This window comes from Phocoena sinus, chromosome 3, assembly GCF_008692025.1.
Source record: "Phocoena sinus isolate mPhoSin1 chromosome 3, mPhoSin1.pri, whole genome shotgun sequence".
Classification (NCBI taxonomy): domain Eukaryota; kingdom Metazoa; phylum Chordata; class Mammalia; order Artiodactyla; family Phocoenidae; genus Phocoena; species Phocoena sinus.
The window spans coordinates 94,750,700-94,771,200 of record NC_045765.1 but is presented as its reverse complement, the minus strand read 5'-3'; the positions used below and the strand labels follow the sequence as shown (position 1 = coordinate 94,771,200).

At 39.9% G+C, this 20,501-nt stretch overlaps 2 protein-coding genes across 25 annotated transcripts in view; one reads left to right on the top strand and one right to left on the bottom strand.

Annotated features, from left to right (window-relative positions):
• Positions 1-3,076, top strand: part of CAST (calpastatin) — a 130,528-nt gene extending 127,452 nt beyond the window's left edge. For 16 of the 20 annotated variants that reach the window (XM_032626607.1, XM_032626615.1, XM_032626613.1 and 13 more), the window contains 2 exons: positions 309-374; positions 1,279-3,076. In XM_032626607.1, the coding sequence (XP_032482498.1) occupies positions 309-359 (51 nt within the window). In that variant the 3' untranslated portion in view covers positions 360-374; positions 1,279-3,076. The remainder of the gene's footprint in view (positions 1-308; positions 375-1,278) is intronic. The other 4 variants (XM_032626605.1, XM_032626608.1, XM_032626612.1 and 1 more) reach the window with 1 other exon arrangement.
• Positions 2,834-20,501, bottom strand: part of ERAP1 (endoplasmic reticulum aminopeptidase 1) — a 129,024-nt gene continuing 111,356 nt past the window's right edge. For 4 of the 5 annotated variants that reach the window (XM_032626601.1, XM_032626602.1, XM_032626603.1 and 1 more), the window contains 11 exons: positions 17,700-17,831; positions 17,481-17,552; positions 16,043-16,197; positions 14,496-14,575; positions 13,744-13,927; positions 11,958-12,114; positions 11,079-11,263; positions 10,219-10,380; positions 9,585-9,725; positions 8,959-9,040; positions 4,696-4,945 (listed from right to left, as the gene is read on the bottom strand). In XM_032626601.1, the coding sequence (XP_032482492.1) occupies positions 4,790-4,945; positions 8,959-9,040; positions 9,585-9,725; positions 10,219-10,380; positions 11,079-11,263; positions 11,958-12,114; positions 13,744-13,927; positions 14,496-14,575; positions 16,043-16,197; positions 17,481-17,552; positions 17,700-17,831 (1,506 nt within the window). In that variant the 3' untranslated portion in view covers positions 4,696-4,789. Of the gene's footprint in view, positions 4,946-8,958; positions 9,041-9,584; positions 9,726-10,218; positions 10,381-11,078; positions 11,264-11,957; positions 12,115-13,743; positions 13,928-14,495; positions 14,576-16,042; positions 16,198-17,480; positions 17,553-17,699; positions 17,832-20,501 lie in introns of all 5 variants that reach the window. The other variant, XM_032626599.1, reaches the window with a different exon arrangement.

The following is a 20,501-nucleotide window of genomic DNA, read 5'->3' as shown; positions in this document are numbered from 1 at the left end:
ACCTGTGTATTTTTTTCTTCAATTATGCTGGCCTTCAAAAAAAAAAAAAAACCACACAAAGTCTAGAGTAAAAAATTTAGAATCATTTAAGGTTATTTTTAGTTTATAAACTTTAAGGGGAAGAATTCAGTGTATGGGCTAAATGAGATACTTTAAAAGGACCATCTTATTTTCCCCTGCTGACTGCCATTTTTGCCCTCTTAATTCTGAAAAGCCTATTTCCTCATAAGCCTCTTCTGGTTGATCAGTTTTGGGTACTTAATCCAGAAAATAAAAAGCTCACTGATGGTTTTTGCTTGTCCTTCTAGGCAAAGGAGGAAACTTCCAAGCAAAAAGATGATGGAAAAAGTACAAGTTAAAGTTCACACTATTTGGTAAGTTTGGTGTTTGTTGTAAATGAAGACAATTGTACCTTCTACCAGCCTACGTGTTACAGGTGAGAGAAACTAAGTCCCCTTCTTGAGTATTTCATGTTCTCTTTATGCTATTGGCATGAAATACACATTGCAAAATCTATAGAGTAATTCCCTGTAAAGTAATAAATGGTGCTATCGGAATGTTTAAAAACATTAATCTTATAATTAAGAGCTCTTTAAGATATTAGGCCAGGCTCTTAAAGAAAATGACTATCTAAGTCTAGCTGACTCTGAAACCCAAATGCTCATGACTGCAGGTTACTGGGGCAGAGCAGAATTGGCATGTTACATCTTATAGTGAAATGGCCTTATGATATAGATATTACCCAAAATACAAACACATTGTGGAGTGAGGAGAAGTACCCCCCTAGGGTCTGATGGTAATTAGAGTTTTGAGAATAGGGCAAAGGAAAAGATTAACAACTTTTGTTCATCTTAGTTTGAGAAAGTAAAGCTCTGTGTTTGATTCTACTATATGATAACTAAAGAGCTGGTAATGGACGAGGGAGTCTGTGAGATCTATCTTGAGAGCTGGGCCCTTATTAACTTCAGAGAGAAGAGGTCTTATTCTAAACCATAAAAGCTTATAACCACTTGCTGCCAAAAACCTAAAAGAAATGAAAATGTAGGTTAAATTGGGTTAGGCTCTCTCACCATGAATCCACTTTTATTTCCTACAAAGAGGGAGGTATACTGATTAGAACTGCTCCAAAGATTTTCCCCAAAATTATAAAAATAAATTTCTTTTAATTTTTGACTCTCATATCAACTTTAGTAAATTCCTCCTTAAATTTATTACGCCTGTAATAAGAAAATTACATATCAAATGGTTCACTGGATTTTCTTCTTTGAATTTTTCAAGGTATCCGCATATAAAATCTTCAGCTGGTAGATGGTGACTTCTGAAGAACAAAAGCCTTTGACAGCAGAAAAATTTTCTGAGTGGCTTCTAGACAGCAGTATTTGTTGAGTCTCTTGACATTCTAAACATTGTTTGTTACTCTTTTCCTGAAAAGAAACTGAATTTGTCTGGTTCACCTGTGTTATTCTACTGAGTACTGATAAACTTCGAATTTTTAAAAATTGTCTTCAGTTGGGAGAGAAAGGAGCTTTATATTTCTAAGAGATATATTTGATAGCTTCTTAAAGCAACACACACAAAAGGAAAAACCTTTGCAAACTTTTGCACCTTCTACCCTCAGTGCCTGTAAATCTCATTAGTATTTTCAATTTGCACTTAATTTTTTTGTTGTTAGCATTTGGAAAACAATGCTTTACATATTCTTCAGTGTTCTGATTTCTCATTACCCCTTTCCTCTTGGGCTTTTGAACTGTATTTGATATTTCTTTGGGTTCATGTTTATAAGGCAAACATAAAATATCGTACATTGGGCACATGTCTCCTCTTGAGCTGCTAACAATAGATAACCTGGACAGACGAGGAAGCACTGCGCCCGTTTTCAGGCTGAACTCTTCTTTGCCAGAGGTTAGGACATCAGCACAGGCCTACTGAGACTTGACTCGAGTCAGAAGAGCAAAACGCAGACTCTGTGTCACTGCATAGCAAGTTCCAAGAATAACAAAATCTAATTCTTAGAATACTCATATGGCTTGAACTCTGCTGGTTTACTGCATTAAGCTGGGCTTTCCAGCCTCTCTCTGTAAAACCTGAGCAGCAGTTGTTTGCTTAGAGCCATTGCCACATTAGTCTTGCACTGTACAGCATGTAGCTTAACGGAAGTTGGGTTTACCAAAAACACAAAAACTTCTGCTTAAAAATAAAGAAAAAGATCTTTTTAAAAATTTAAAAATCTGCTTTTCCCCCACAGCAATTTAAGAACTAGCGTCTGATATCCCACAACTTGGAATGGTTTCTCATACCTCTCTGAATGGTTTATGAATACAGCACCGGTGTCATTGATGAAATTAAATATTTATCAAATCCCATCTTTATTTCTTGATAGTGAATGCAGGAAAAAATATCAGGTACACATCGTAAAACTGATTTGGAATTCCTTGTTTTCAGAGAGCACAGCCTTTGTCAGCATCTGTTTAAACTATTCATTAGGCTTTAGCAACTTCACTAAAAATAAGTAATATCACCAATACCATCTAATGGGGTGGGAGGCAAGCAACAATAACAATACTGCTTATAATGGGCATCCAATTTTGTTAATACGATCTAAAAATTGTCTTCAAAAATCATGCATATACCTTTGAGATTTCAAACTGCATCCACTTCAAATGCTATGTCTCCATCCCATCAGAGATGCAGGCATTATTAGTCTAAATCTGGGAAATATAAGCCAGGATTATGGTGACTAAACAGACCTTTTCAAGGCACTAACAAGAAAATAAACACTTTTCCTGAGGGATTTCAACTATGTGTCTATAGGTAGTACAAAGTGGTTTTGTTTAAAAAAAAAAAAAAAGTGAAACCTTTGACATTGACAGATGTGTTTGCAAGGATATGGCTACAGTATTACTCATTTACATGCATACATATAAGTATTTTAAAATTACATACCAAAATCCAGACATTTAGGAAATACCTGTTAAAGTAAACATATATTTAAGGTACTCAGAATATGCTTTTTTGTTTATTAGAAACGTCTTCAACACTTGGGTGTTTGCTAGTAATTAATGATGAGTTGAGTAAGCTACAGGATCTAAATCAGTCATTTTTACCCACCTAATTTGGAGTAAATAACTGCAAATATTTGCTTAGAGGTAAATAACAATTTTTTATTACCAAAAAGGGTTTTGCACATTGTGTGGCAATATTGTGTCTCTTTAGAAAATGGACTTCTCTAAAAGCAAATGAAAATAGGTTCCTCAGGTGACCAAAACTGAAAACCACTATTTTCCATGTTTCATTAATCAAGATATAAGATGCAATTAAAGAAAAATATTTTACATCAAAATCTTGGCTTTGTATGTTTTTTTTAGAAGAAAAACACCTGGGGATGGAAATTACCAGTGATTTCTGGTTTTAGTTCTCAAGCCATTAAGCCATGCAATATGTATGAAAATGGAATTGCAAAACACATTTATGTCCAGAAAAGATCCTCTATTCCATACTGTATTAGAAAAACACATTGACATTTTTCATATCATATTCCTTTATCATAAATTTTGCAATATATTAAAAAAGAAAACTCATAAAATACTTCAATTCCAATACAATACACTGTCTTCACTTACTTAGGCTAATATAAGCAAGTATTTTCCATTTCACAATACCTTATCATTTACTAGAGACTGCAATGCCTTACTGGCAATAAGTACCAATAACAACTTATTTAGAGATTATAAACTAGGCCAAATAAGGAACAAGGAGAGGAAGCACCACCTACCTAAGGATCAAAAGCTCTGAGGTTCAACTTCAAATGAAAGTTTTCTCTTCTAGACCTGAACGCACTCGGCTTTTTCAGAAGAGACACTATTATTCAGGGTCCTGAGGAAATAGATGGCACACTCAAATTAGTATTATCTGAGGAGGGTTCTATAAAAGGTTTTTGTGGAGTTTTTTGTTTGTTTTTTGTTTTTTAAACAAAAATGTGAGCAGGATGTATGGAAACCACAAGTCCAGCCAGGACTAATTAAGCCAGGCTCCCACTTCACCCTTCACCCTGAAGGGATGAGAGGAGGAAGCACTTAGTAGAACGCACAGATAGAGAAGGTCTGTGGGAAAGAGGGCCACCTCCCTAGAGCTGATACCTTCGGTGGAGGCCAGCCTGAGGCAACCTGCAAGGGAACCTGGGGAATAAACACCATCATCACCTACTCTCTCCCCAACCCCAGCTCTTATCTGCCCTCCTGGGAGGTCAACCAAAAGCCAGAGGCCAGGGAAGTCTCATGATGTGGCCCTCCAACAAGCCAGCCCCTGGGCAGGCAGCAAGGAAGAGAAAGGTGGAAAGCAGATCCGGGCCCTTCTGGCTCAATCACTGCCCCAGGGGGTTCATGGTTCAGTAGTAACTACTGTTCAGAGTCTTCCCAGGAGACTGACACAACAGCTTATGAATGACAAGCACATGGAGAGCAGGGTGTGGGGACCAGGGGTTTGGAGACCACAGGGCTTAAGTATAAAATATAAAATAGAAGAATAAGGTACTTCACTTCTCCATAGTAGGGAACCCACCACTTGGGTTTACATTTGGGGTTAACACCTATAATGGAACACGTGGTGGCAATAACCCCCTGATGAAAAAGTTAACAGCCAGTCTTCATAAGAAGGGACGAATGAATAAGGAGTTGAAGGAGCAGGAAATATCTTCACTGGGTGCCGAGACAACCATCTCTATTTTTAAAATATTCACATTCAATAAAATTTTGGAGATTACACATCACAGGAACCAACAAGGAACGGATTGTTACAGCAGTTCAAGCTTTTCACTTTGTAGCCACACTCTGATTTTATCAAAATTCTTATCCATCCAACGTATGTTTTCCTCAATGGTTTCAATTGTTTGCTGGACACAACGGAGCTGAGACCCATTTTCCTTCAAAGAGCTGAAGAATTCTTTTACCTTGTGAGGAAAAATTGGGTTTTTAAAATTTTGTTTTATTAAGTTACACAAAGTTCAGGCTAGTTAAAAGAAAACTGAAGCCAAATTTCCAGCATTTTTCAAAATTCTACATAGAAAACAGGGCCAGGTGTCTGGATACGATTATGTACATAAACTTAAGCTCTATGAAATGAGCTCATGCCTCATGATGTCAAGTTTTGTGTTTTTTCTCTGCAGCTTTTTTATTTATTCACAGTTGCCAGATTCTAAAAGACTTCACTGTTTACCATTTCATAATTAAGTTTTAATCGCATGTATCTAATGTGTATTCTGTTATAGACACACAGATGCAAACTTAACTTTTTTAAACATAGCTGAAAAAGCAGAATGTGCAGAGTATCTTTTCTGCCAAGCAAAACAGTTTCAGCCACATACGTGCAGTCTTCCTCCACGGGCCTGGCCTTGTCTGTTATGATAGAAACACTGGGGAATGGGGTTCTTAGCAAGTTATGGTGGTAATACCCCAAACCTTGCCAATTTTTTTTATCCTAATCCACAATTGATGCATTGTTCCTTCAAGATAAAATCCACCCAAAGTTCCCCGTGGTTTTAAAGAGAAGAATCGCTTGACTGTCTCCTCAAAAATATCTTTGCTATTGTTTCACCAATGGGTACTTTATCCCCTTTAAGCTCACATGAGGAATAGGTTGGCTTTGCAACAGCATTGACCATTGTGCTACTCTGTCTCGCCTTCAAGTGTTCTTAAACTTTTCCCATACACTTCACATTAATCCATCAATTTTTTGATTTCGTAGACAGGAAGAAAGTCTAAGCCAAGATACGTTATTTATTCAGCATGGATTCCAGACAGTTAATTCCTTAAAAATCCATGTCATAACATCGTAAGTTTGGGAAAAGGAGGGGGGTAAGAATAGGCTTTTTGAAAGATCAAATTCCAATTTTAAATGATTCGGGGTTGTTTTAAAACTAAATCTCGGTAGAACTTTTCTGTGAGCTGAAGGCATGCCCTCCTGCTATAGCAACCTAGAAAACACTTAACCCGCTTCACTGTCCTGCCTTAAACTGTAGCTCAATCTACTGTTTTGTCTCTCAGAACTCAAGATTAATTAATAGGCAGTTTAAGAAGTAACTCTGGGCAATATCCTGTGATAAACCATAATGGAAAACAATATGAAAAAGAATATGTGTATGGCTGAGTCACTTTGCCTATAGAGCAGAAATTAACACAACATTGTAAATCAACTGTACTTCAAAAAAAAAATCACTCTGGGCACTCTTCAGTCAAACCACATCAATATTTTTACTAATTGGTCCAATTAATTAATTAATCCTGAAGAAGCCTACCATGATAGTACTGAAAAACAAGCCTGCGAGAGCTCTAACAAAGCCAGCTGTTAGCCCCTGCCTGCCCTTCTACTTCTCCTGACCCAAATTTATCACTCCTGTCTTCATCTGCCTTGGGAAATTCAGCATCTCAACTGACTACGTATTTGATTCAAACCTGCCTCCTTGAGAATATTTTCTGGGCATATGGGTAGAAAACCAGATTTATGCTGCTAGTTGGTGAGTAAATGATTAACTTCTCTGGGACTAGGATTCCTCATTTGTGACACTGCAGAGCGTTGGTGAGGATGTCGTCCTGTAATGTGGGTGAAGTGCACAACCTAAAGCCCAGCAGGGACCAGGGACTCCCCCTCCTCCATTTCTTCATGAATATCTACTCTGGTACTTATTCATTTCTCCGGCTTGATTACTGTGCGAGACACTGAGGATGAGGCAATGAATCAGGCAAGCATCCTACCCTCATGAAGCTTACAGTCTGCCTGGGGAGACAAGCAGTGAACTATGCTGACTCTATACTGCTGTGGAGAAAATAAACCGGGGCTATGACAGCAACTGGAGAGGGGGTGGCCTGCTTTCGACAGAGTGGTCTGGGAAGGTGACATCTGAGCTGGGGCCTCTAAAGAACAAAATGAACCCCTCCAGTCTGGAGTTGGGGAAAGAGCAAGCCAGGCAGAAGAAGAAGAAAGCGCAGAGGCCTCGCACAGGAGAAACACCTGGTGGCCCAGGAGCAGGCTGAGGGGCTGCAGTGGGTGAGACAGGGAGCACAGGAGCATGTGAGAAAGGGCTGGAGAGGTGGGCAGGAGCCAGGTAATGACCCTCTCATCCACATGGGAAGGAGAGGTTTGCGACTTCAAGAGTGACAGGCAGGGTTTCGAGAAAGGGTCAGTCGTGGGTTGGTTTTCCGTTTTAAAGGTGGAAGATGGTGTGGCATTGGCAAAGTGGCAGGAGGGAGGCCAGTTAGGAGGCTGTCACCATAGACCACACAAGAGGTGAGAAAGGCTCGGCCGGGGTAAGCGCAGAGAAGTGCACAGATGGGGTGTAGATGCCGGAAGCAGAGCCAACAGGACTTGGGATGAACTCGATGTGAGGGGAAGGAAGGGCTCAGGATGACTCCTGCATTGTAAATGTCAGTAGGACACTCTGCATTCGGACAACATCTCGGGCTCTTTCATTTACATGTCCTGCCACAGGGTTTCTGCACCTGACGTTTCCTCTGCACACAGCACTCTCCGCCTAGATATCGGCATTTCCTTCAACATCTCCTCAAAGGTCCGCGAGTCATCCCACAGGACATAGCACCATTCCCTTACCCAGTCACTCGCTCTCCTTCCCTTGCCTTATTCATCTTCAGAGCATGTAACTACCTGACATGAGTTGATCCGTCTGTAACTGTCTGGTTCCCCCAGTAAAATTTAAGCTCTATGAGGGCAGGGGCTTTGTCTATCCTGTTCATCATTGTAGCCCTGGAACCTAAAACCACACCTGTTGTAGAGTAAGAATGTAATATGTCTTGAATGAATTCATGAGAAAATTAATGAAAGAACAAGATAATGAATGAAATGTTTTGGTGCTACAGACCTGGTCTATCTGGTCCCAGCCCATAGATGGCTCTGCTGTCATCACACAGAATATCTCTGCTGTAGACCTCACCAGAATTCAAGCTTGAATTATTATGTGCAAGTTAATTTTACAAGCCTGGGTGAGGCTACTGAAAAACTGGAGAAAAGGGTTGTGACATTTCTTTTCCATTTTCAAAGCACTCTCCATCGAGTTAGATCATGGTGTAACCAGACTACACAATGGAACCTCTCCTAAAAAAGTTAATATTAGGCTCTCAGCTTTTATCTAATTGCACCATTTTTAAAACCATGTAAAATCTGTTCTCCAGCTTTACTATAGAGAATATTATTATAGAAAAGCCACCGCAACAAAATGACCCATACGGCAAACTCCTCAAAAGTTTAAGACTGAGAGAAAAGTCTGCTTTTGTGGAAAACGTGTATGTTCCATGGTTCTCTCTTACCTGACAATAACGCATACTGTTTTCTCATCTTTCTTTGGCTGCTAGGAAGCTATGATAAACTTAGCGTACAACTGCAATAAATTATCCTCAGCATAAATCCCTCATACAATTTCCTTTCCAAACATTATGCAGCTTTTTGTTCTTTATTTTAGCATTATTTTATATATGGACCTTAAAAGTTGCCTAGAATTCTTTCTGAAAGTAGATGGTTCACCAGTAAGTAATAGGAAATCATGAGCTCGAATAGTGGAGAGCCTAGCTTCCAGACCTGCCTCTTTCAAAATACCTAGAGGATCACTTCAGTCACTTAAACCTCCAATAATCACTTGTAACATCCTAAACAGGGATTAAATGTCTAAAGTAATTTTTAAGCCCTAAAATTTTTAATGGCAGAGCTAAGACTTCTAAATGTGTTTGGGAAGAGGCACAGTTTTCAATGGTTTATTTGTAACTGATTTTTGCTCATGTCAAAAACACCACACTAAACAAAACACCCATCCAAAAAGAACATTTACCAAGTGACAAAATCCACTTGTAACTCATCAGGCCCTTAAAGTATTTTGCCTACCTCATATTTATTAGATAATTTATTAGATAATTGTCACTGAAGTTCAAAAAGAAAGCTTTTTATTTATTTATTTTTTACCTCTTCAAGCCGTGCTCTTGTCGAGAACTGATTTGTTGTTCCCGTTACCATGTGGGCTATGGAACTTGAGCCAAGTTCAAACCTAGAAATAGAAATTGTCAAAATGTATTGTGAGGTATTTGTTCGTTCGACATGTATTTTTAAGTGCCTCATATATGTGATAGCAATTAACTGGAAACTGGTTAGGCGTGAAAAAGATAAGACGTGATCCTTTGCTCCAATGGGCTAAGATCTAGTTGTAAAAAATCAACACACCAGCCGCTGAATAAAAGATTAAGTACCCAAAAGAAAATGACAGAAGTAGTAGGTGCTACAAGAGTTTGGGCAGATACAACAAGTGGAAGTACTAAACAGAAGACTTGCCTGAACTGTGCAGGCGACTTCTGGTAGGTCACGGGGTGCGGGAAGAGATTATGCCAGATGGAATGAAACACTTGACCATCCAGATCCATTAGTTAGCACTGAATTAGAGTTTCATATTTTCTAAGGATATTTGAAGTACCTCTACTTCCTTTCTTCAGTCAAAAGAATCCCTTCAGATAATCACTGTTATTTTACAAACGTAGCTAAAACAGCCAGGTTTAGGAATTTTTGCCAGTCACAACACAATTTTGGGCACTACTTACTTTTGTACAAGTTTATTCCAGTTTTCCCTCAGAAAATGCCAGGCCAGTGGATATCCCACTGGGTTTCTGCCGATAGTTCTAAGAATATCTGGAAACTCTTGAGTTTTTATTGTATCTCCCTTAAAACTTTGATCTAGTAGCCTAGAATGATTAAGACAAGAAGTGTTAGCAACAAAGAGGCCCTGAAAAAGTTCCAAACAACTTTAATAAAATAATTTGGGAAAGAAAAAAGCCGATCTGCTAATAATGAAGACACAAAAGATAAATAGGTTACCAGAGCCCTGAGAAACTCCCTGTAGCTACATAACAATAAAAACTAACATTTGTACAGTGTTTACAACACCGATTCTCATATATTCTCTCATTTGCTCACAAATGTAGCTAAGATAGGTATATCCGGTGTAAATTTCTAAATGTGTTATTTTAAAGATACGCAAATACATACGCCTTTAAATAATTTTCCTGACACCCGCTGCTCTCTAATTATTTACCGTACACATTAGATGTGTGCCCTCTTGCATAAATGTTCCCAGCAGGAAACGCCGTTCCTGGCCAAGAGGACAAAAATAGATGCCAGAAGGATCTGATCTAATTTAATTCCTCTTGGCTACCTGAACATGAATGAATTACTTACCACTGAAGCTTTTCTTTATTGTGGGTAATACAGAGAGCAAATTCAATTTGGTGTTTCTCAGTACTGGACAATGACGATTGATATTTACTATAAAGAAAATCCCATCCTTCTGGGTTCTGGGCCCCTACAGCAAACACTGCCAAGGTCACATCGCTGGGCAGCCTGTGGAAAAGAACACACCCAGGGAGAGGCTGAGATGACGGAAGTGCGTTTGCATGCACGAGAGAGACAGATTATGAAACGATAAACTGGACCCACAATCAGAGAAGCATGCCTGGAAATATAAACAAAAATAACTTCTTTCCTTCAGTAACACTTTAGGAAAGAAGCAAGAGAAAGTAACTGAAAGTAGGTTTTAAGTAGCCTTCTCAAAAATACATTGTGAAATGCCACTTCTATAAATACCTACATTTCTAACATACTTTAAGGATGTTGAGTGACTCAATAGGTGGTCACTTTTCAAGTCAAAAGAAGGAAATTCAAACTAGACTTAAAATGCAGTCCATGAACAAAAGTCAGGAATCCAATAGGACCACCTGTTTGTAAGCACTTTTATGAATAGAAGCATGTATATTGTTGGCTTAGTATTTCCTGGATAGGACTTAAGCCCCAAGTCTAAAAGGACTGAATCCCTGCCGCCCGCCTCTCCATTAACCAAACCCCCGGGCTCCTGTCAGGAACTTAAAACAGAAAGTTGAGCAATGCATAGATAAGTCTAAAAAAAAAAAAAAAATTTTCCCAAAAAGGACAGCAGGGGAGACTTGTCTATACTTGTTTTTTCTCCCAACATTTAGCAATGATGGTGGAAAAACAAAAGATACCCCTTATCTGAACAAACCGGTTGTTGGATAAAAACAGACCTCAAATTCCCATTGGCTTCCTGCCACTGTCTGAAATAGCCTTCTGCCTTCTGCACACAGGGCTGGTACTTGCGCACACAGGCCAGGAGAAGCAGCTGACTCCGCAGCATTCGCTCTGAGATGGAGCCCTCATCCGTCCAAGTCTGCTTATCAATCAGGTCCCTCAGCAGCCCGATGAGAAAGGCCTGTGGGAAGGCCACACATGTCACCAGTCCCGTCCCAAGTCATCTCATGGTTTATATAATCCAATACACCCTCAGGTGATGGGGATTATTTTTTAAAGCTTAGTCCAATTCATATTTCCACAACCATGCAGTTGTTTATATTTAATTATAAAAGGGGTCAAAAGCAAGAAATGAATGATTTCAGTATTTGTGTAACAATCTTTTATAAATATATCCTTATCTACTTAAAATCAAGGTGAACTGCCACTTTCAAAGCAAACTAACAGAGACAGTTGATATGACTAAATTTTGAGAGCAAATTATACAAGACGTCATTACGTTTTGCCAAAAGGAGCGATTTTGTGCCTCTTGCTTAAGTACCTGAGTCCCAGAAAATCTTAATAGCAACTACCACAGTACAGAAGTGAAGTGACATAAACAATTAGCCTAATGAGGGAATGGCAAATCTGTGAAACTTAAGAACAGAATCTAACAGTGCCATGCCTATTTTTAGTGCCAAAATAAAACCAAAGTCTTCATTGGTCAACCCAAATACTGAGGTCATTGTGATTTTCTTTAAAATATATCAAGATATATATAAGATACATATATTATATTATATATATAATATACACCATGATAAGAACTCTTTTCCACACCTACACCAAAGCAAACCAGTTATCTAAAAACTATTCAACTTATTTCAGGCTTTTACCTTGAACTGAGTTTCCACTTCATTCATATCTCTTTTCTCCATTAACTTATACATAGGTATCAGTTCATTCAAACCTTGGAACACTGGCATGATTTCAGTTTCACGTTTCAAGTACAAGGTTAAATCCAAGGCTTTTTCAATGGATAGCTTTCCAATGCTGGTCAAGAGACACCAGGGTTAGCAGTTTAAGAGAAGATCCAGGAAATCAACTATTTGTTTCAAAAGTTATTTGAACAACCTTCCAGCAAAACATTCAATTGGATATAAATGCTCCCTTATAAATAATGACCTTTATACTAACATCTTTCCTGTCACATACATCACAACATGTGGCATGTTTACACTGTGAAGGAACTTTCTCAAATAATAGAGCTAGGGTTAACTAGCTCTATGAGTTGTGGTTAAGATGCGATGGGAACAGGTCAGCATCTATCCGGCCGTGAGACGTCGGACTGTGCTGAACTTGCCGAGTAAAATGGAAAACTTGATCAAAGATCCTTCAGGAAGCCTCACCTGAGACTGCCACTCAGTCACAAGTATGAGTCCCTGGAGTCAACACATCCTCGTCTCCATTTCACAAAGAAACTGAATATAGATATCAATTCTTCATTACAGAGGGTTGGTGTTAAACATCTTAGTGGTAGGGTGAACGCTCATGTAAATAAACACAAAATCCCCTATGATGTCATCAGTAATGCACTATGGAAGGGAATATTTAGGCAGGGCAGAAACGGCTAGATAAGCAACCCCTATCTTTATTCCCCACTGCTTTCTGTCACCTCAAGAGGCCCAGGAAAGGAAGTCCACAACATTTAGAGCAGAGACACGTGGGGCTGAGAATTACAGTATTCTCTCCCACTTGGGTGATTCCCCTTAGACTTCAGTTCTACCTAAATATTGAAGAAGGGTGAGTTTTAGGCTTGGGGAACACTTCCTGAAAAGCCAATGTTATGGGGCAAAAAAAAAAGAGTGAACACTAGCCTCACCCACTCAAAGGTCATCTGGTTGGGCCACATTTTATGAGCCATAAAGATGCTATGCAGGGCTTCCTTGGTGGCGCAGTGGTTGAGAGTCTGCCTGCTGATGCAGGGGACGCGGGTTCGTACCCCGGTCCGGGAGGATCCCACATGCCGCGGAGCGGCTGGGCCCATGAGCCATGGCCGCTGAGCCTGCGCGTCCGGAGCCTGTGCTCCGCAACGGGAGAGGCCACAACAGTGAGAGGCCCGCGTACCGCAAAAAAAACCCAAAAAACAAAAAACAAAACAAAACAAAAAAAGATGCTATGCAGTTCAGCTATCCAGTTTGGGTGGGGTGGGAGTGGGGCGTGCGGATATCTCTCCTTTAGTCTGAGAGATGTAATGCCGACAACTTGGGCCTGGGCCACTTGGTCTTCTAAGAAGGCTTCAGGATTGTCAGAACCAGCGGGGAGAAACCTGATCTGTTACAGCGGGGCCAGAAAAAGCCGCAGGACTAGGCTTTAGGGACCAGGCAAGGGGCTTCTCCAGGATGTCGGTCTCCTGGTTTTCTACACTTTTGTCTCAGTCTGATCCGACTCATTAATGATAAAGATTAAAATACAGATTCCTTACTTTTGCCTTACTCAGCAGACGGACGCAGATAAGAGGTTAATCCTAAGACTAAAAGCAACCTTGAACTGTTAGAAGAACTTAGGAGAAAACACCCTTCAACTTCTTATTAGCAATCACTTTCATCTTTAGAAATCAAGGATGTGAATGATAACAGCAGCTTTCAGAAACAAACCGAGACTGGGAAGAGCTTGTATTACCTGACAAGCTGAAAAGCATTGTTAATGAGACTGGCCCGATCACTACTGCTGATGGCCGTGTGTGTTCCTTTTAAAAGGCCAGTCAGAGAATCCCATCCATCATCCTCATAATGCACTATGTAATAGCCATTCATTCCAACATTAAATTTGATCCATTCCACCTCTTCTGGGAGGATGAGCACATCTAGGGCAAATAAAATAAATCACAGCTCCATTTTCTCTCTTGCCTGGAGAAAGCTTTTCTGATCAGAGACTGGACAAGGAAATTAAAGGCGAGTTTAATACTGAACAATTTTAATACTGAAATGAGTTTCATATTGAACACATTCCTTTCAGAAACCAGAAAACAGCATCCCAATAGACAAAAGCCAATACTAGTTTTAGACACTAATTTTGTGAGATTTATAGACCTATGAGAAGAATGCCATGTTTCAGGCCATATGTATGATATAACCCAGCAATGGTAAAGAAAGGGGAAATTTTCCCAAGTATCTCTTCTCCTCAGCATTACATAACTCAACTGTTTTAATCCCTATCTGGCAAGATACTGTCCTTCCTTTTTGGCAACCAGACAGTATTTTCAAACCTATATTCTTCACTAGAAATTGAGTCACAGATCTGCTTAAGATAAAGGCTGACCTGATCCTTTTTGTTTTAACCAAGATAAATAGCAAAGAAAACTTATTATCTAAGTCCTACACATTTCCACAGTTCCTTCTTGAAGAAAGCTAGTTAGTTCCACAACAAATTACCTGTTCTTGTCTTCAGCAAAAATCGCTGGACTGAGTCTGAGTTGCTGGTAATGAATGTCAATGGGACATGCCACAGGTACCTACAAGAAAGGAGGATGGATTTGTTCGTTTGCTGATTCACTGCAACAAGCAGTTCTTAAATCTCCTACCATGCTCCGGGCACTGGCTCATTTAAAGAAGGATGGTACCCAAAACTGCTACTGTAAAGAGCTCAAAACATCCCCAGCCCATTTTCCAGCTTTGTAGGAGTGGCCAGCTGGGGCACTATTCATCCTTCTTGGACTCCTTGAATAGAGCTAGAAATTTGGGCTCAAGTGAGCCCTGACAGCCTTCGCAGTGATTGCCTCAAGGGATCTCGGGGTGCCTAACTTTAAAAATGTGACCACTAGTAATGGCAGAAATTGACAGCATGTGCCTTCTAAATCATATACGCAGAAGAACACAGCATCGCTTCTGTGGAATTCCTGCCAAGGATGCATAAGCTGAATCTGATCGTGAAGAAACAGCAGAAGACCCAAATTAAAGGACATTCTCTAAAATAGCTAGCCTGTACTCTTCAAAAATATCAAGGTCAAGAAAGACAGACTGAGGAACTGTTTCAGAAAAAAAGAACTAAAGAGATGCGAACAGTAATACAATGTGATCCTATATAAAATCCTGAACCAGGTTTCTTTCTTTTGCTATAAAGATATTATCAGGACCACTGAGGAAAGTTGAATAAGGTTGATACATTTGATAACAGTATTTATCAAGTTCACTTCATAATCTTGATAAAGGTACTGTGGTTATATAAATGAATTCTCTTGCTTTTTAGGAAATACAACACTGAAGTATTTCAGGGTAAAGAGGAAATCATGTCTCCAACTTACTCTCAAACATTTAAAAAATATATATAGAGAAAGAAATAAAGATCATATTTTTTGGAACAGTTTGATATTTTAGGTTATATGGGGAGAGAGAAAACAAATGTGGTAAAGAGTTAACACATATCTGTGCAAAGAATATATGGAATTCTTTGCTCTCTCCTTATATTTTCTCCACAGGTCTGAAATTATTTCAAAATAAAAAATTTTTTAAATAGTGTCCATCCAGGGTCAGTCCAGTTGCAGTGTCTCATTTCCAGTGATGTCCTCTGTAGTATTAAGCTGACAAACAGGTTCTGGGATCTAACTCAAGACTTCCCAAGAAGAGAATGGAGTCTCCTGTATTTCCCAGAAATCACCTAAATGTTTATGTCCTTAGCTCCAACCCAAGTGCCAGGCACTATTGTAACTAAGTGGCAAATGCTCCTACTGGAGTTGATTTCAAGCCAGTAACTGGAAATTACCATAATATCTAACTACAAACCATGAGAATGTTAAAATAATTATACATCATCTTCATCCCTTTGAATAGATGGTGGTGTATAAGTCAAATTCCTAGGATATATAGATTTGATTAAAATATTTTAGCAACCAAGTTAAGGGCACTACTTCCAAAATAAGGGTTCACCCTACAAGACAGATGTTACCTAGGCAACAAAATGAGTTTCTCTCTGTGAACGTTACCCAGTTTCTGGGGCGTCGTCCGGGCCTTTCACATAGTGCTCTTGCTTCATGTGTACATTCCTCCCTCTCACGGTGACGGTTATCAGGGGAAAGCCCTTCTGAAGCGTCCAGGTGTTCATCATGGTTTTCACATCAAGGCCTTCCTGTCGCCAGTGCTGGTTTATAAGAAAAAGGCAGATGCGTGACCCACTTGGACCCAACTCTAGGAAAAGAGAGAACCCAAGCTTGTGCTCACAGCGCTGCAACCAGTGAAGCTCTTCTGCGTCCCTTCCCCTGCTCCCTTCCCCCGCTGTCTCCAGCCACTGCATGCCCACTAAAGCACTGACTGTTTACTTTTCATTCTCTTCCTGTACACATAGATGTCTTGAGAACAGGTACCACACCTGGTTCTCCTGGGCAGACCTTAGCTTGGCACCAGGCACAAAGCAGGAGTGTGAATGAATGCAGGGGGAGAAGGGACAGAAAGTGGCCACGCATTCAACACCTACATAACGATGCTGGCTCTCAGACCAGCAAGGTGGGGAAAACATGTTCCATCAAGAGCCTGTACTTCCCAAGCGATAACACCGACATGGCTCACACTTAACAGATGGCCGTGAACTCAAACAAGGATCTATTCTTTGATACTAAAAGTTTTCAAAAAATATTTAAGAGCTAATAAAAGGACAAAACGTACCACAGGACACATCTCGTAACTACTGAATAAAGCTGTCTCTAAAAGCAAAAAAGCCAAGAAAATAAAAATCTGGTGGATAAAATCCTGTTGAATCTCCAGACTCATCCTCAGCTACCTATGAAAATACTCCACAAGGCCAGATAAACAGAGACTCAGACTGTTTTGTGATTCAGGTGTTATGAATTCTTTATAGTTTAGCAGTTAAAGACATGAGTTAGATCTACATTCAAATCCCCACTCTACAATTTACTAATCATATGCCTTTGGATTTCATATTCCCATCTGTAAAAATAGGGATAACAGTACTCGTTCATACGCTTATTGTGAAGAGTAAAGCAGATAATACACGTAAGTGCTTCAAACGTGCCTGACACATAGTAAGCGCTCAAGAATGCTCACTGCCATCATATGTTTTTTCACAAATGAAGAGCTATGGAAACGATCGACATGGCCTGACGGACACAGTCCTGATCTACCACAGAAACATGTCATAAATCCACTGCTTTACAGAGAGTGAAGCTGAAGAAATTAGTATCAGTGAGATGCGGTACCAAAGAAGGCTGGACAACTCCCTTGCGCGGACAGATTTAAGAAAAATTGTGGAGGGCTGTCAGTCTGGTATAGTTTAAATGCAGCCTTATCTATAGAGAGACTGATATCATCAAGGACCTCGGAAAGTTCAGCACAGAGCTATCTATCCTTCAAACAAAACGGAGTAAAAGAATGTGCTTCGGGGGAACACGTACAGATGTAAAAACTTACTGAAGATGAAGTTGAATGTTCACCTCTAGAACAAAATCCATCCATTTGTTGTGTGCCATCTGTAGGGCAAATCTAAAAACCAAAAATACACACATCACTCAGTTCTGTCAAAAACACTCATGATTCTTCTCAGAGGGATTAATGTGGTACAGAGCAAAAACAAAACAAGATAATAGGCCTGTCAGTCCCAAACGCAGAGATACACAAGAACATACTCACACTTGCCATACTATTCCAAAGGTCCTCGTTTTTTGTGTTTTTATAGCTATACTTCTGCAGATACTTTACAATACCACTTTTAAATGCATCGGCACCAAGATAATCCCTCAGCATGTTCAGAACACAAGCTCCCTGAAAAGACAACGTAAATAACTGTTAGCTGTAGTTTGCCTCCATCTAATCTACCCTCACACTATTTTGGAGTCATTCTTTAAAATGCAGATACAGTAACCTTTTTAGTGTCTAGCAATTCATGGAACAATTAGAGAAAGTGGGTTAAACCTGGACCTGTTGAGGCAGGGGATCAACATGACTGTTTATGCTTTTAGTCCACTGGAACCGTTTTCTATCACTAACCAAGCCTCCCCAACATCTGCGACCTTCCATTATTCACAGGTGAGTGGACAACGTACAGACTAAAACTGAACTTGAACCACCACGTGGCTCTCCTACTGCCGCTCTGGGGTGGGAGTGGGGAGGGGTAGAAGCAAAGGTGAGTAACCGGTGAGGAATCTTGGAGCCCAGGCAGGCTTGAGCAAAGAGAACTGGCAGGGCAAGAGTAACAATGAGAAAGGGAGCGAGAGAATTCCTAAATACTCTGCATTCCCCTGATAAGAGCTCTTCTCCCCTCCACTCCCATTCTTGTAGATCATGGGTCACAAACTCAAATGCCTCCAGTGGTCAGACAGGTGACAAACGAGGGAAGTAGTCCAAGGATAAAAAAATGTTCTTTTACGTTCTTCGTTTCCCCCTGAACTTTGCATACAACTAACCACCAAGGACTCTTCCTTCCTTCCTCCATCCCTCTCTCTCAACAACCACCCTGTTTCAAGTCTTCTTTTCCTAAGAAATCATGATTCCCTCTTCTGAGAAAGCCCTTTCTACATCCTTTACTTCCTGAAAAACCCCATTTCATCTTTCTTTCTTAATTAATTTTTATTGGAGTATGGTTGCTTTACAATGTTGTGTTAGCCTCCACTGCACAGCCCAATTCATCTTTAAGACATAACTCAAAATCTTCTTTTCTGGGAAAATTTCTTAGGTCCCCCCTAGGCAGAGGTAGTCTCTCTCTGGTTCTAGGAGATCATAGAGTCACTAGATAGGCAAAGCCCAGGTCCCTGAATGTCTACATGGTGTGCATATTCCTGCCAACAGGACTGGTGTTTTTTTTGAGGTATAACTGCCATATAACATTAGTTTCAGGTGTACAACATGAATCAATACTTGTATATAGTGCAAAATGATCACCACAATACACCTTGTTAACATCCATCATTACACAGTTACAAATTTTTTTCTTGTGAGGAGGACTTTTAAGATCTACTTTTAGCAACTTCTGAATACACAATACAATGTTATTAACTATAGTTGCCATGCTGTACATTGTATCCCTATAATGTATTTTATAACCTGGAAGTTTGTACCTTTTGACCTCCTTCATCCATTTCACCTACCGCCACCCCTCGCTCCTGGCAACCACCAATCTATGAGCTCATTTTTTGTGTGTTTGTTTTTACACATATAAGTGAGATCATACAGGATTTGTCTTTCTGACTTATTTCACTTAGCATAATGCCCTCAAGATCCATTCATGTTGTCACAAGTGCCAAGATTTCCTTTTTTATGGCTGAATATTGCACTGTGGAATGGTCACTTATGGAAACAATTATCTTGGCTATTGTAAATAACACTGCCTGGAACGTGGGAGTGCACATAACTCTTTAAGCTAATGTTTTTTGTCTTCTTTGAATAAATACCCAAAAGTAGAATTGCTGGATATGATAGCTTTATTTTTTAATATTTTGTTCTCCACAGTGGCTGGACCAATTTACATTCCCACCACAGTGCACGAGGGTTCCCTTTGCTCCACATCCTTGCCAACACTTGCTATTTGTCTTTATGAGATGAGCCATTCTGACCAGCGTGAGGTGATGTCTCATTGTGTTTTTTGTTTTGTTTTGTTTTGTTTGCGGTACGCAGGCCTCCCACCGTTGTGGCCGCTCCCACTGTGGAGCAGAGGCTCCGGACGCACAGGCTCAGCAGCCATGGCTCACGGGCCCAGCCGCTCCGCAGCATGTGAGATCCTCCCGGACCGGGTCACGAACCCGTGTCCCCTGCATCGGCAGGCAGACTCTCAACCACTGCGCCACCAGGGAAGCCCTCTCATTGTGTTTTGATTTGCATTTCCCCAATGATTAGTGATGTTGAGCACCTTATCATGTACCTATTGGCCATCTGTTTGTCTTTGGAAAAGTTTCTATTCAGTTCCTCTGCTCCTTTTAAAATCAGATTGTTTTCTTTAGTCATTGAGTTGTATGAGTTCTTTATATATTTTGGATATTACCCCTTGTCAGACATATGGTTTGCAAGTATTTTCTCCCATTCAGTAGGCTGCCTTTTCATTTTGTTGTTTTTTTGTGCGGACAGCTTTTAATTTGATGTAGTCCCACTTGGTTTTTGCTTTCGTTGCTTATGCTCTTATACTTTTGGTGTCATATACCATAAAAACCACTGCTAAGACCCATGTCAAGAAGCTTTTTCTCTCAGTTTTTATGAGTATTATGGTTTACAGTCTTAACATTTAAGTCTTTAATCCATTTCAAGTTAGTTTTCGTGAATGGTGTAAGATAGTAGTACAGTTTCATTCTTTTACATGTGGTGTTGGGAGAACTAAATGTTCATTTTTTTAAGAGACTCTCCATTCCCCATTGTATATTCTCAGGTCCTTTGTCATAAATTAACCATATATGCATGGGTTGATTTCTGGGCTCTATTCTGTTCCATTGATCTATGTGTGTGTGT